Source organism: Carcharhinus amblyrhynchos, chromosome 27 (genome assembly GCF_965287045.1).
Source record: "Carcharhinus amblyrhynchos chromosome 27, sCarAmb.v2.hapA, whole genome shotgun sequence".
Taxonomy (NCBI): domain Eukaryota; kingdom Metazoa; phylum Chordata; class Chondrichthyes; order Carcharhiniformes; family Carcharhinidae; genus Carcharhinus; species Carcharhinus amblyrhynchos.
The window spans coordinates 11,289,275-11,301,999 of record NC_137350.1 but is presented as its reverse complement, the minus strand read 5'-3'; the positions used below and the strand labels follow the sequence as shown (position 1 = coordinate 11,301,999).

Below are 12,725 nucleotides of genomic sequence, written 5' to 3'. Positions count from 1 at the left end.
AAAATTGTAAAGATAAAGACAGAAGTCACCCATTCCCAGCTGGTGGGGAAGTCCTGCCCTGCTATGCTTACTGAAGTTTAAAACATCAGCAAGCCTGTGCAATTATATATCAATTCAGATCAGTCCATGTTCTCCTGAATACTGAAGGGGGGTTGTGCCTTTGACAGCACTGTTGTCTCATGGTGTCAGGGGCCCGGACTCGATTCTCAGTTTGGGTCATTGTGCAGACTCTGCACATTCTCCTTGTGTCTGCGTGGGTTTCCTCCGGGCGCTCCAGTTTCCTCCCACATTCTTAAAGATGTGCTGGTTAGGTGCATTGGCAGCGCTAAATTCTCTCTCAGTGTACCCGAGCAGGCGCTGGAGTGTGGCAACGAGGGGATTCTCACAGTAACTTCTTTGCAGTGTTAATCCTACTTGTGACTTTAATAAATAAACTTTTTTAAAAAATTAAAAACGTTAAAACGTACAAAAAAGACTCAATTCTTAAAAAGCGCCCAGACTAGCTTCCACTTTCCAAGTGAACTAATATCTAATGACTTGGTTTTCACTGGATTCCTTTTCATTCATTCTCAACATTTAGTTAATATTTCCCAGCACATTTTGCAGATTGGAGTTTGAAAAAGTACCATCTGTGAAAGGCAATGTTCCAGATGCATGCTGTCAGCTGGGAAACGCTGCCCACTGGCTCCACACATCAGAGATTGCAAATCAATTTATTTCAATGGGCAGAATATCATGGGCAGCGTGCCCAAAATAGGCCCCATAGTATCCAGGCACACAGCTGAACACAAATCCTGTCATTCCCAAACACACACTAGGGTGTGTCAGTCACATCTAACAACCAGCCCACTCTCCTCACCCACTCCTCATGCCAAGGCATTGAGACCAATTGTAGAATGCATGGCATCACCACAACTGAAATCAACTAACTTAGCAAACTGTAGAGAAAAAGACTTTAAGGCCTTTCTGGTCCACAATCGATAAGTTCACTGAGGCATGCGGGACACCATAACATAAGTATACCGATACAGAAAGCATTTCTTCAGTTCAGTGATTTGAAAAGAATGATAGAAGTGTAATACCATTTTTTTTTATCCATATAGGGGGTGTTGGTGCCTCTGGCTAGGACAGCATTTTATTGCCCATCCCTAGTTCGCCTTGAGAAGGTGGAAATAAGACTGCCTCAATATTGTACTTCAACCATCAAGCCACTTCCTGCCAGCAGCTCAGCTACCTAAACTTTGTTCAAGGTCTAGGTACCAGAATTGGACAAAGTTGGATTCCTGTGTTATCTTATTTTTGTATTTTAACCTCTGGAATATCCCCAACAAAACATTTTTTGGGGAGTTATTTGATTTCAACAAGAAATTAGGTGTAGCTCTTGGGGCTAAAGAAATCAAGGGATATCTAGAACCCCTGCAGTCCCTGAGGTGTAGGTACACCCAAGATGCTGTTAGGAAGGGTGTTCCAGGGTTTTGACCCAGCGACACTAAAGGAACAGCAATATATTTCCAAATCAGGACGGTGAGTGACTTGGAGGGGATCCTCCAGGTGGTGGTGTTCCCAGATATCTGCTGCCCTTGTCCTGCTATGTGGGTTGGGAGGTGCTGCCTTCTGAACCTTGATGAGTTCCTGCAGTGCATCTTATAGATGGTACACACGGCTGCTTCTATTGGTCGGTGGTGGAGGGATTGAACGTTTGTGGAACGGGTGTCAGTAAGGCAGGGCTGTTTTATCCTGCTTGGTGTTGAGCTTCTTCAGAGCTGTTGGTGCTGCACCCATCCAGGCAAAGTGAAGAGTATTCCATCATACCGAGTAACATCCAGCCCATTCCTTTCAACAAGCTGTGGTGGACCTTTATTTGCAGTGGTCCTGAGGCAGAGCACGAGAAAGAACTTGCATTTGTTTAACGCCTTTTGAGGTCTCCGGTGATCCCAAATTGCTTCCCAGCCAATGGCATGCTTTTGAATTGTAGTCACTGTTACAATGAAGGGAAATACTGGAGCTAAGATTCCCACAACAAGGGCTAGATTTTCCCTGAGCCGGGATGAGTTGAGAGCCCTTCAAAAGTAGCAGACGGGTCTGGTTCAAGAGTTCCCAAACCAACTCCCAGGTTGTCTGATTTCCAGGAGTGCCTTTAAATGGTGCAGGTTGGTTAAGGTCAAAAGCCCATTCCTGGCACCTTGGACCTGGCAGGCTCCATTGCAGAGATGGGCATGCCTGTCTCTTCTGCACTTTTCATGGAGTTGAACCAACTTTTCAGAGTCGTGGTTCATGGTCTCAAAGGTGTTGTGAACCCTGATCTGCATGAGGGCATTTGTTGAAAGATTAGATCATCACAAGGTCATCCTCATGCCCTCCATGCCAAGATGTGCCCACACACACCTACCTGAGACTCCTCATGCTCCCTATGCCAAACTGTGCCCCTCCTATGGTATGTCATTTTCCCAATTATAAGCTAAGACACTGCCACTGATCCACTGTATAGGCGAATGAACCCGTTAGTGACAATGGGATGCGTAAAAAAATCTTTAAAAAAATCAGTTATTCATTAACTTCCACTATGTTAAAAAAATATTTTCAATGCAGCCCAATAAAAGTATCAATTATCCAGACAATTTAGCCAAGTAAATACAAAAACTGCAAGCCCTCAAAACCACTTAACCTTGCATGAATTTGAGAGCAGAGATTAGACTCCCAGAGCTGTCAATCAGGTAATGTTTTCTCTGGGGACTGGATATTTCAATAAAAGAATAGATTCTGGGCTCTCAATCAAGCCTCATTATGTATGCTTTTGCATATCCTATTGTCACAAGAGGGTCCATTGGTTCTATATACAGTATATGGTGAGTCAATGGGCATGGAAGTGCCATTCTTTGGCACAGGAAGCACAAGGGACCATGGGGAGTGTGTGAAAGGGCACAGCTTGGCATAGGGACCATGAAAGGACACAGGTGTGGGTAAGGGGCATGAGATGGTATGGATGGGGCATAGAGAGTGTATGATTGGGGATGAGGAATCAGGGCCCCCGGATTTTAAAAAAAACTGGGTATTGGTTGCACTGTTTCACAGGTTGGTTGACACCTACCTAGCACCCTCTACCCCCAGTAATGAAGGCCCTGTTTTTGCAGGCCCTTCCTACTGATGCAGGCAGGTCGAGCCGAGCCTTTTCCCGAATCCCGCTACCTCGGTGATGAAGATCCAGGCCCAGTTTTCCATAAGCTGCACGGAGATAATGATCAGGTAATATGTTTTTTAAGTGATGCCGATTAAGGGATAAACTTGAACAGAAGACTAGGTCAGCTCAGATACACTTCTTTGAATAGTGACATGGGACCTGTGTTCACCTGAGAGGGTAAACGGTTTAAGCATGTCATCTGAAAGACAGCACCCTCGACAGTGCAGCACTCCCTCAAGCGCTGTTCTAAGGAATTATCTCTGTGATATCCTATCCATTTATTTTAACATAGGGCCAATCTGAACAATGGGGAGCACCTACATTTCTGATATGTGCGCAGGTCCATATCTGGATGGGTAGAGATGAAAATTGACCCCACCACGTGCAGTGTATATTGACTTCCTACACTTATTCCCCTGTTAATACAATTCATTATTTCATAAAGATCCCCAAATAATTAAAATAACATAAATTTGCTTGCTTGGCTTCTGAGTTTTAGTGGCGTCATACAAATATCTTAAATGAAAGGTTCCACATTGGTCTTTTTATGACTTGTTCACATGAAATAAAGTTTGTTTATTTGCGTCACAAGTAGGCTTACATTCACTCTGCAATGAAGTTACTGTGAAAATCCCCTAATCACCACACTCTGGCGCCTGTTCGGGTACACTGAGAGAGAATTTAGCATAGCCAATGCACCTAACCAGCATGCCTTTCGGACTGTGGGAGGAAACCAGAGCACGTGGAGGAAACCCACGCAGACACGAGGAGAATGTGCAGACTCCTGGCACTGTCAGGCAGCAGTGCTAACCATTGTGCCACTGGTCCGCCTATAGTCACCACTTTGAGAAAGCAATCTGCTGAGTGAACAATTAGAGTGATCCTAATGTTGTAAGATCACAGTCAGGAACTTCACCTGCTGGCAATGGATCCTGGGGATTGAGTTTAATGGGAGGGGAGGGGCTACTGTTTGTACCCTCCTCATAAGAAATATTAGTCCTTAACAAACTGATCTTAAACAAGACCACCACAGCATCATGACACATTCCAGACGTCCTTAAGAAGCTGAAGGTGGGACTTCTGCCCATCAGTGGGAGGAATTCCCACCCTTGAGGGCTGTTGGTCAATCTGATTGGCTGGCAACTCTAGTATCCGTCCCAGCAGTGCCAGGATTTGCTGTGGGGACTGCGGGTAGATCCGGGTGAAGACAACATGGATCCTGGAGTGAGGTCAGTTGGGAGGTATTGCATGGAGAGAGATTGGGCAGCCTGGGTAAGTGAGGGGTAAAGAGGCTACAACGGGTATATTTTGGTGGCTAAGCATGAAGAAACAAAGAGTGGTTAATATCTTTTGGGGGGAGTGCCCCCAAAATGCAGAGGGTAACCCCCAAAAATGTTACACCCCCACCCTTTCTTTCCCTTCCCTCTACCTTTTAACCAGTTGGGTTAAAAAAAAGCCTCCCCAAACCTGCCCACACTAATCATGTTATGTTGTGGGCTGTGTACTTTTGGGTAAATAGTCTTGCTTACAAGCCCAATTACTCATTAATTATTATTCTTTTAAATGGTGGGCAGGCTGTTGATTTTGGAATTCACCCACCTTTGAGTTCCAAAATCAATGGGTGAGTGTGAAAGCAGTGGGCTAATTACCTGTCATACTTTATAGACCCACCCGTTGAAGTGCTCCCCCACTGCGGGGGAGCTGTGGAATCCAGCCCCAGAAATCCAGAGAGCACCATGCCCAAAGCACAGAGGGGAGGGTCATGCCCATTGCTGTTAATGCAAAGAAATGTGTTCCACTGCACATCTCTTGAAGCCTCAACTTCACAGTACCAAATTGTAACTTCCTCATTTAAGGGAGATTTGTCAGTTTGTCTGTTTATATCAGGGCCCTGAGCCTGAGTAATGGGCTGGTCAGTAAACATGGGGAGATACAGTGTGTAACTCGGCTCTGCTGGCCTAGCTTGATGTATTATGTTCTTTGTGACAATGTGGATGGAACCAAATTCATGGGAAATTTTCTGAGGTAAAGCAAAAAGGGCAGCACAGTGGCACAGTGGTTAGTACCGCTGCCTCACAGCGCCAGGGACCCAGGTTCAATTCCCTGCTTTGCTCACTGTCTGTGTGGAGCTTGTACATTCTCCTCGTATCTGCGTGGGATTCCGCCAGGTGCTCCGATTTCCTCCCATACCCCAAGGATGTGTGGGTTAGATGGATTGGCCCTGCTATAATGATCCTTAGTGTCAGGGGGACTAGCTAGGGTAAATTCATGGAATTATGTGGATAGGACCTGGGTGCATTTGTGCAGACTCAATGGACCGAATGGCCTCTTTCTGCAGGTAGATCCAGGATGAAGACAACACGGATCCTGGAATGATGTAAATTGGGAACAACTGCATGGAGAGAGAGAGAGGAGCAGCCTGGGTAAGTGGAGAGCGAAGAGGCTGCAAGGGACATATTTTGGTGGCTAAGCATGAAGTAACAACGGGAGGGTTAATATCTTTTTGGGGTGGGGGAGGTGCCCCCAAAACTGTAGGATTGTATGATTCTATGAAAATGGTCAACTTTTCAAGAGCAAGAGTTTATTTGCAAGATGCTATAGTGACATGGGTGAAGGGTTGTCATGGAATCTTTTATTTTGGTCCAAAGCAACTGGGGGAAAGTTTGAAACAGAAGAGAAAGGTTTCCTGTCAAAGAGCAAAATCAGCTAACAACCAAAATAACAAAGCTGAAAGGTGGAAAATGCAGAAAGTTTAGGATTCTATCACCCTACCTATTGCTGGAAATTCAGCCCAATCCCCAAATAGTCTATGGGATAAATTGTTCTGTCCTGCCTACAGTAGGAATCATTGCAGGTAGGACGGAAAATTTGATGGACCATTGGGAATTTCCAGTCTTGTGACGGAAGTGACTGGAAAATCCCACCTGTGTAACTTTGAGATTTCTGCTGGATCGTGCAAGACTTTGGAGACCTCCCTCGAAGTTAATGTTGCAATGACTTATGTGATCTGCTTGGAGGACTGGAACCATGTGGCATAGGTGCCAACTATTGGTCGGTAGATTCAGGAACACCAACCTTGACATTCGTGATTACTTGTGGGGTAGGGTTCTCACCTTGGAATGCACCCTCAGAATTAATTCCTGTCACCTTCCCCCATGAACCTTTAGTGCTAGGGACTTAACCAAAATGGGAGAAGGTAAGTAATAGACAGATAAGATGGCTGCACACTGGCGACGGTTCCGACAGACATGAGGTAGAATTCTCAAGATTCTACTGAGTAGAGCGAGTCACTATTCATGAGGGTCTGCAAGAGATAGGGTTAATAACTCCAACTCGGTGCCTCATGTTTGCATTGAAACATGGTTCCATATTGGCAATAAAGCCTTGTAATTTCTACCTGAAGGAATTTTATCCTGATGGAGGGTATTGTTACTTACGCCATTGTGATGACACTAAAATCCAGCCAGTTCCATGGATCACGAAGGAAAGTAAAATTATCTATAACAAATCCTCGGGCAAATACCTTTATCATCGCTTCAAAGGTATAGATCCCAGTGAATGCGTACCTACAAATAAACAGTTCAAACAGGTAAAAATGAAATAGAAATAACTATCATTGCCATTTCAATGATTTAGCATCCAACTAGAAATAACTTGAACACTTTACAGGAGTTCTAAAACACTTTGTTGTTTTTCGGAAAAATATGTATTGGTTAACATCAAGATTACATAACCTATCATTGCAAATGGAATATTGGCTCAAAAGCAGCGTATTTAATATAGAGATCATCTCAGCTAAAGGACTAATGTGCAGTCAATGTAAGATAAAATCATAGGCTAATGGATCTACTGCCATCAGCATCCAGATAGCTGGGAGGCTTAAATCCCAATCTCTCCCCTGTTAATCTCATGCTTTAATTTTCATAGAATGATAGAATTTCTACAGTGCAGAAGGAGGCCATTCGATCCATCAACACCTCACTGACCACAATCCCACCCAGGCCCTATTCCTGTAACCCCACATATTTACCCTGCTATTCCCCCTGACACGAAAGTCAATGTAATATGGTCAATCCACCTAACCCGCACATTTTTGAACTGAGGGAGGAAACTGGAGTACCCAAAGGAAATGTGGGCAGACACAGGGAGAATGTGCAGACTCCACACAGACAGTGACCCAAGCTGGGAATTGAACCCGAGTCCTTGGAGCTGTGAGGCAGCAGTGCTAACCACTGTGTCACCGTGCATAATTGGAAATTTGGATACAAAATGTACCTCATCACAGGGGATTTTCAATCGATGAGCAAGATCAGAAACTCAGTTTCTGTCAGGAAAAACAACAGCAGGAGGATAGTCATTGGGTGGGGTGCTGCCCAGTTAAAAAAGACGTTTGGTCAAGGAGCATTCTGTTGTTACGTAATCAGCTATGGGAGTTAATCATAGATTAACTGGGCTGGATTTTCCTGCCTCCCTCCATCCTGGAATGGAGTTGGGCCAGCAAAAAACGTGGCAGGTAGGACTCGATTCCGGAATTCCTGCCCCTCTTCCCATCACCAGCGAGCTATAGTGATGCAAAATGAGGGTAGGCCCTCACACAGCACTATCAATCACAGCTATATTGCCGAAATGGCCTAACCCGTGATTCCCTCCTTAAAGGTAATAATCTAGCCCCAGGTCATTGATTCTGGGTCAGGAGGAAGGAGACAATTTAAATCCTGGGTTGCTGTAGCACACTTGTTACTTTATCTAAACAACTTTTTTCAGTGTCTATGGAGTGAGGTCTGAGTGATATATAAGGTGTAATAATTTTATGTTGGCTACAATATAGAGCAGGCTTATCCTCAATAAAGCTCTAGGTGCCAATTTATGTAACAGCAATAATAAGTACATTTTAAAAACTCAGCTAAATTTTTAGACATTTATTTGTGTTAAGTTTAGCTAGGTCGTGTCGATTAAATTTACTGACTGGGACTTTCTGCGCAACCTGCCATATGTTCTGCGGAAGCAGAGGTGGTCCGCTAATGGCTGACGGCGGGATCATCTGGTCCCACCATTGTCAACGGGGTTTCCCGTTGAATGGACTTCTCACCGCTGTGAAACCCGCAGTGCCATTGGTAAGATCCCGCCAGTGTGAATGCCTGGCCAGTTCCAGCCACTGAGTCTGGAGAATGGTGTACAAGATTACAAATTGATAAAGCAAACCGTCTTCCTGCTTTTGTCAAAGTGCAACTAGCACCGACGTGAAACCCAGTCCAGATTGAGTTCATTATATTGACCTCCTCCACTGTCTCCCTCCCCTGCACCTTTGTGGCACTGACCTCGTTAATCTTCCTATCCCATCATTTACAATGGACCTGTTCCCCGTGGTTCCATTTTTGTTTCAGATTCCAATATCCACAGTAATTTGCTTTTCCCATCATGTTTAATTCACTGTCACTTCTCTTCCAGGAATGCCTATCCTGCTTTTCTCTCCAATCAGATCTCCATTTGTCTCTTTTGCCCTGTCCCTCGTCATTGCTTCCCATTTTCCTCCTGGTGTTTGACAAGATGCCATATTTCCTTCCTCAGCAACTGTCTCTGTCTCTGGCTTACCCCATGTGGGTTCCAACTCAAGTGACTCCCTCATGTTTCAAAATGCATCCAGGATTACAGGTATCTCCAGGACATACAACATTCCTCTCGGACTGCTGTTCTCGCTGCATCCTGCATCCACACTCAGTGCCATGAGCCACCACATACACACACTCGATAGCTCTCTCCAGCAGTATGACACCCTCGATCTCAAAGCTGTCCTTGTCCCTAGTTTCATTTAGTTCTCCATCCTGACAAAGTGTCAACCAGATCTGAAACATTGGTTCTATTCTCTCTCTACAGATGCTTTCAGACCTGCTGAGGTTTTCTAACATTTTCTGTTTTTGCCGTAGTCCCTCCCCTCTTTTCTTGCTTCTTTGCACACCGCCTCTTGACAACATTATTACCTATAGTATGGAGTCAGCTTCAACATGTTAACTGATGATGTGCGAATCAAACATTTTGCCACCATTGACTCCAAGACCATCACTGGTTGACTGCTTGACATAAAGTCATGGAAGAGCCAGAATTTTCCCTAATTTAGTATTGACAATGCTGTTTGGTTTGTACCCTATGCTTTGCATTCTATGTCACAATCCCACCTTCCTTTCTCCCTGCTTACACAGACTGAATCCACATCCCATCACAATGTTTTCATCCTAAGGGGAGTTTCCAATTTCATATTCTGTGCATTATCTGGCTGAAAACTTGCACCTTTGCCCTATTCTTGCCTCAATGCTGCTGATGTTCTCATCACAGCTTAATTAAGTCCAGGCTTGGCATTGACAATGCACTCCTTGCAAGCTTCACATTAGATCATTCCAAATTGTCCATAGTCAGCTCTGTTCTTTTCCGCTAAAACCTACTTGGCTCTCCTCACTGTACTTACTTCATTCTTCAAAGCATTGACTCCAAAATCTTAACTCTCATTTGTAACCATCTCTAAAATGCCGTCCAAAGAAACTTTGCAACTTCCTCTAATCTTAAATCACAACTGGCAAAGGCTTCTCTTCTGACTCTGACTAGCTCTGTACCATCTCTTCTCCATTCCATGAGTCTACTCACTGAAACACCCTGAATCTTCCACCTGGCAATTTCTCTCCCCACTTCCAAAACCTTCTCAAAAACGTATTGCTTCAACTTTGTAAAACAGCAAATTATTGTGGATGTTGGGATCTGAAACCAAAAGAGAAAATGCTGGAAAATCTCAGCAGGTCCAGCATTTTCCAGCACTTTCTCTTCGGGTTTCAGATTCCAGCATCTGCAGTACTTTGCTTTTATCCAGTGTTGAACTCACTACCACTTCTCTTCCAGGAATGCCTACCCTGAAGAATTACTGCTCTTCTCTCCGACAGGATTTTCATACGTCTCTACTCCCCTGTCCACCTTCAATGCTTTCCATTTCTCTCTTAATATTGGACAAGGTATTTACCAAGACTCGCTTCCACAGCCACATTTCCTTTCTTGGTGACTATCTTCATCTCTGACTTACCCCACGTGGATTTCAACTCAAATTCCACACTGCATGTAACCTACAGGATTACAGGTACTCCAGGATATACGACATTCTTCGAACTGCTATTCTTGCCATATGCTGAAAGCCATACTCAGTTCCAGGCGCTGCCACATGGAGACTCTCGACATCTCTCTCCGCCAGCACCGTCTTACTCTTTCTCAAAGCTATGACTCATCTTTCATTCCCTCCCCCTGCAGTATAAATATCTCCCACTTTCTTTGCCTTTTAGCTTTGACAAGGGGTCATCTGGACTCGAAACATCAGCTCTTTTCTCTCCTCACAGATGCTGCCAGACCTGCTGAGATTTTCCAACACTGACCCTTTTGGCTTCAACTTTGCGTCCAGTTGCCATATTTCACTCCCTACTCCTCCTTCTCATTGCCCCCTGACTTTATTGTCTTTCCTTGTGATCTTTGAACTAGAAGAACATGTGTGTCAGCACGACTGAGAAACTTCATTTCAGCTGAGCTGGCCTTCGGGTCATGACAGGTTGCCAAAAGACAGGAGAGGGAAAAGAATTCAAACAGAATTCCTGCAGTTGTTTCTTATCCAGTGAATGCGACTGAGAGGCGGGGAAACAATCTGTCTGGGCTTCGATGTCCCTCTTCATCCAGGCTCACACAAGTCGACCAGCCCTTGAGTGAGGGACTGGAGGGTTGACCATGGAAAGAGAAACAAACCTCTGTGATATATTTCAGAAAGGGGAGGAAATTGGAGGTGAATGGGTGTGAGCAAGCCGCATGTTTAAATCACGAGTATATGATTTCAAAACTGATACGGTCATAAAATGAGAAACAAGGAATATAACCCTCATGGTAGCTGGACAGAGACTTAAAGGATTAATGCACCTTAAGCCATGTATTTTATTGGTGAATATTCAATTCTCCATCGATCTTGGATGGAGGTCCTTATATAAATTATTCTATCTTAGGATAGACATTGGTGACAAGATCAGCATTTATTTTCAATCCCTGGTTGCCTTTGAGACATTGTTTGTGGGCCACCTTTTTGAATCACTGTGTTGTAACAGTACAATAGTGAAGTTAAAGACCATTGCAGACGCATTTGGAACAAATAGTGGACTACAAGAGTAAATAATAGTGACAGCGTGATACTAACTCTCTCACGCCCTAACGGGGCATCAGCACATTTGTGATTTCAGTCAACAGTGATCGAGCTCTTTTCAGGAACAACACAAGTAATTGCTACAGAGATTTATAAAGGAAATGAATTGATAAACTTACTCTACATTTTTTGTCCATGGTGCTGGATCGCTCATTGTCATGAACACACAGTTTGCTAAAATGGTAAACATGATAAACAAGCTAAATAATGTACAAAAAACAATGTTAAGGAAAAGAGCTTCTTTGACATATATTTTAAACATTATACAACAATTCCTACAACTCAAAACATTGCTGCACTTTGAATTTTATCTGTATTGCTAACATACCATCTTTTTAGAAGGCAAGGAGGCCATTCAGCCCATCGCGTCTGCAACAACTCTCCAACAGAGCATCTTACCCAGGCCCAATCCCACATTTTTAAGGGGACACTGTAAGGGGGCCATTTAGCATGGCCAATCCACCCAACCCGCACATCCTTGGGACATGGGAGGAAACCAGAGCACCTGGAGGAAACCTACGCAGACACAAGGAGAACGTGCAAACTCCACACAGTCACCCAAGCCAGCAATTGAACCCGGGTCCCTGGTCATGTGAGGCAGCAGTGCTAATCACTGTGCCACCGTGCCATCCTCATTCAGATATCTTTTTGTCCCAAGGGACACAGTTATCTACTTCCTTTTGTTTGAATTATGGGCAGATTATATTGACGTGGAGATGCCAGCGTTGGACTGGGGTAAACACAGTAAGAAGTCACATAACACTAGAGTAAAGTCCAACAGATTTATTTGGTAGCAAAAGCCACTAGCTTTTGGAGCGCTGCCCCTTCGTCAGGTAAGTGGGAGTTCTGTTCACAAACAGGGCATATAAAAACACAAACTCAATTTACAAAATAATGGTTGAAATGTGAGTCTTTACAGGTAATCAAGCCTTAAAGATACAGACAATGTGAGTGGAGAGAGCATTAAGCACAGGTTAAACAGATGCATATTGTCTCCAGACAGTATACTGTCTTTGACCCCACTGTTTGTGAGACAGTACATTGTCTAGAGACAATACTCATCTCTTTAACCTGTGCTTAACGCTCTCTCACTCACACTGTCTGTACCTTTAAGATTGATTACCTGTAAAGACTCACATTCCAACCAGTATTTTGTAAATTGAGTTTGTGTCTTTATATGCCCTGTTTGTGAACAGAAATCCTACTTACCTGATGAAGGGGCAGCACTCCTAAAGCTCGCGGCTTTTGCTACCAAATAAACCTGTTGGACTTTAACCTGGTGTTGTGAGACTTCTGACCCAGATTATATTGTACAAGTGTCTCCAAATTCCAGTT

At 44.1% G+C, this 12,725-nt stretch overlaps 1 protein-coding gene across 1 annotated transcript in view; it reads right to left on the bottom strand.

Annotated features, from left to right (window-relative positions):
* The window catches only part of scn4aa (sodium channel, voltage-gated, type IV, alpha, a), a 171,575-nt gene that overhangs the window by 83,584 nt on the left and 75,266 nt on the right, over positions 1-12,725 (bottom strand). The window contains exons 4-5 of the mRNA XM_080213924.1: positions 11,510-11,599; positions 6,616-6,744 (exon numbers count right to left, since the gene is read on the bottom strand). Of these exons, the coding sequence (XP_080070050.1) occupies positions 6,616-6,744; positions 11,510-11,599 (219 nt within the window). The remainder of the gene's footprint in view (positions 1-6,615; positions 6,745-11,509; positions 11,600-12,725) is intronic.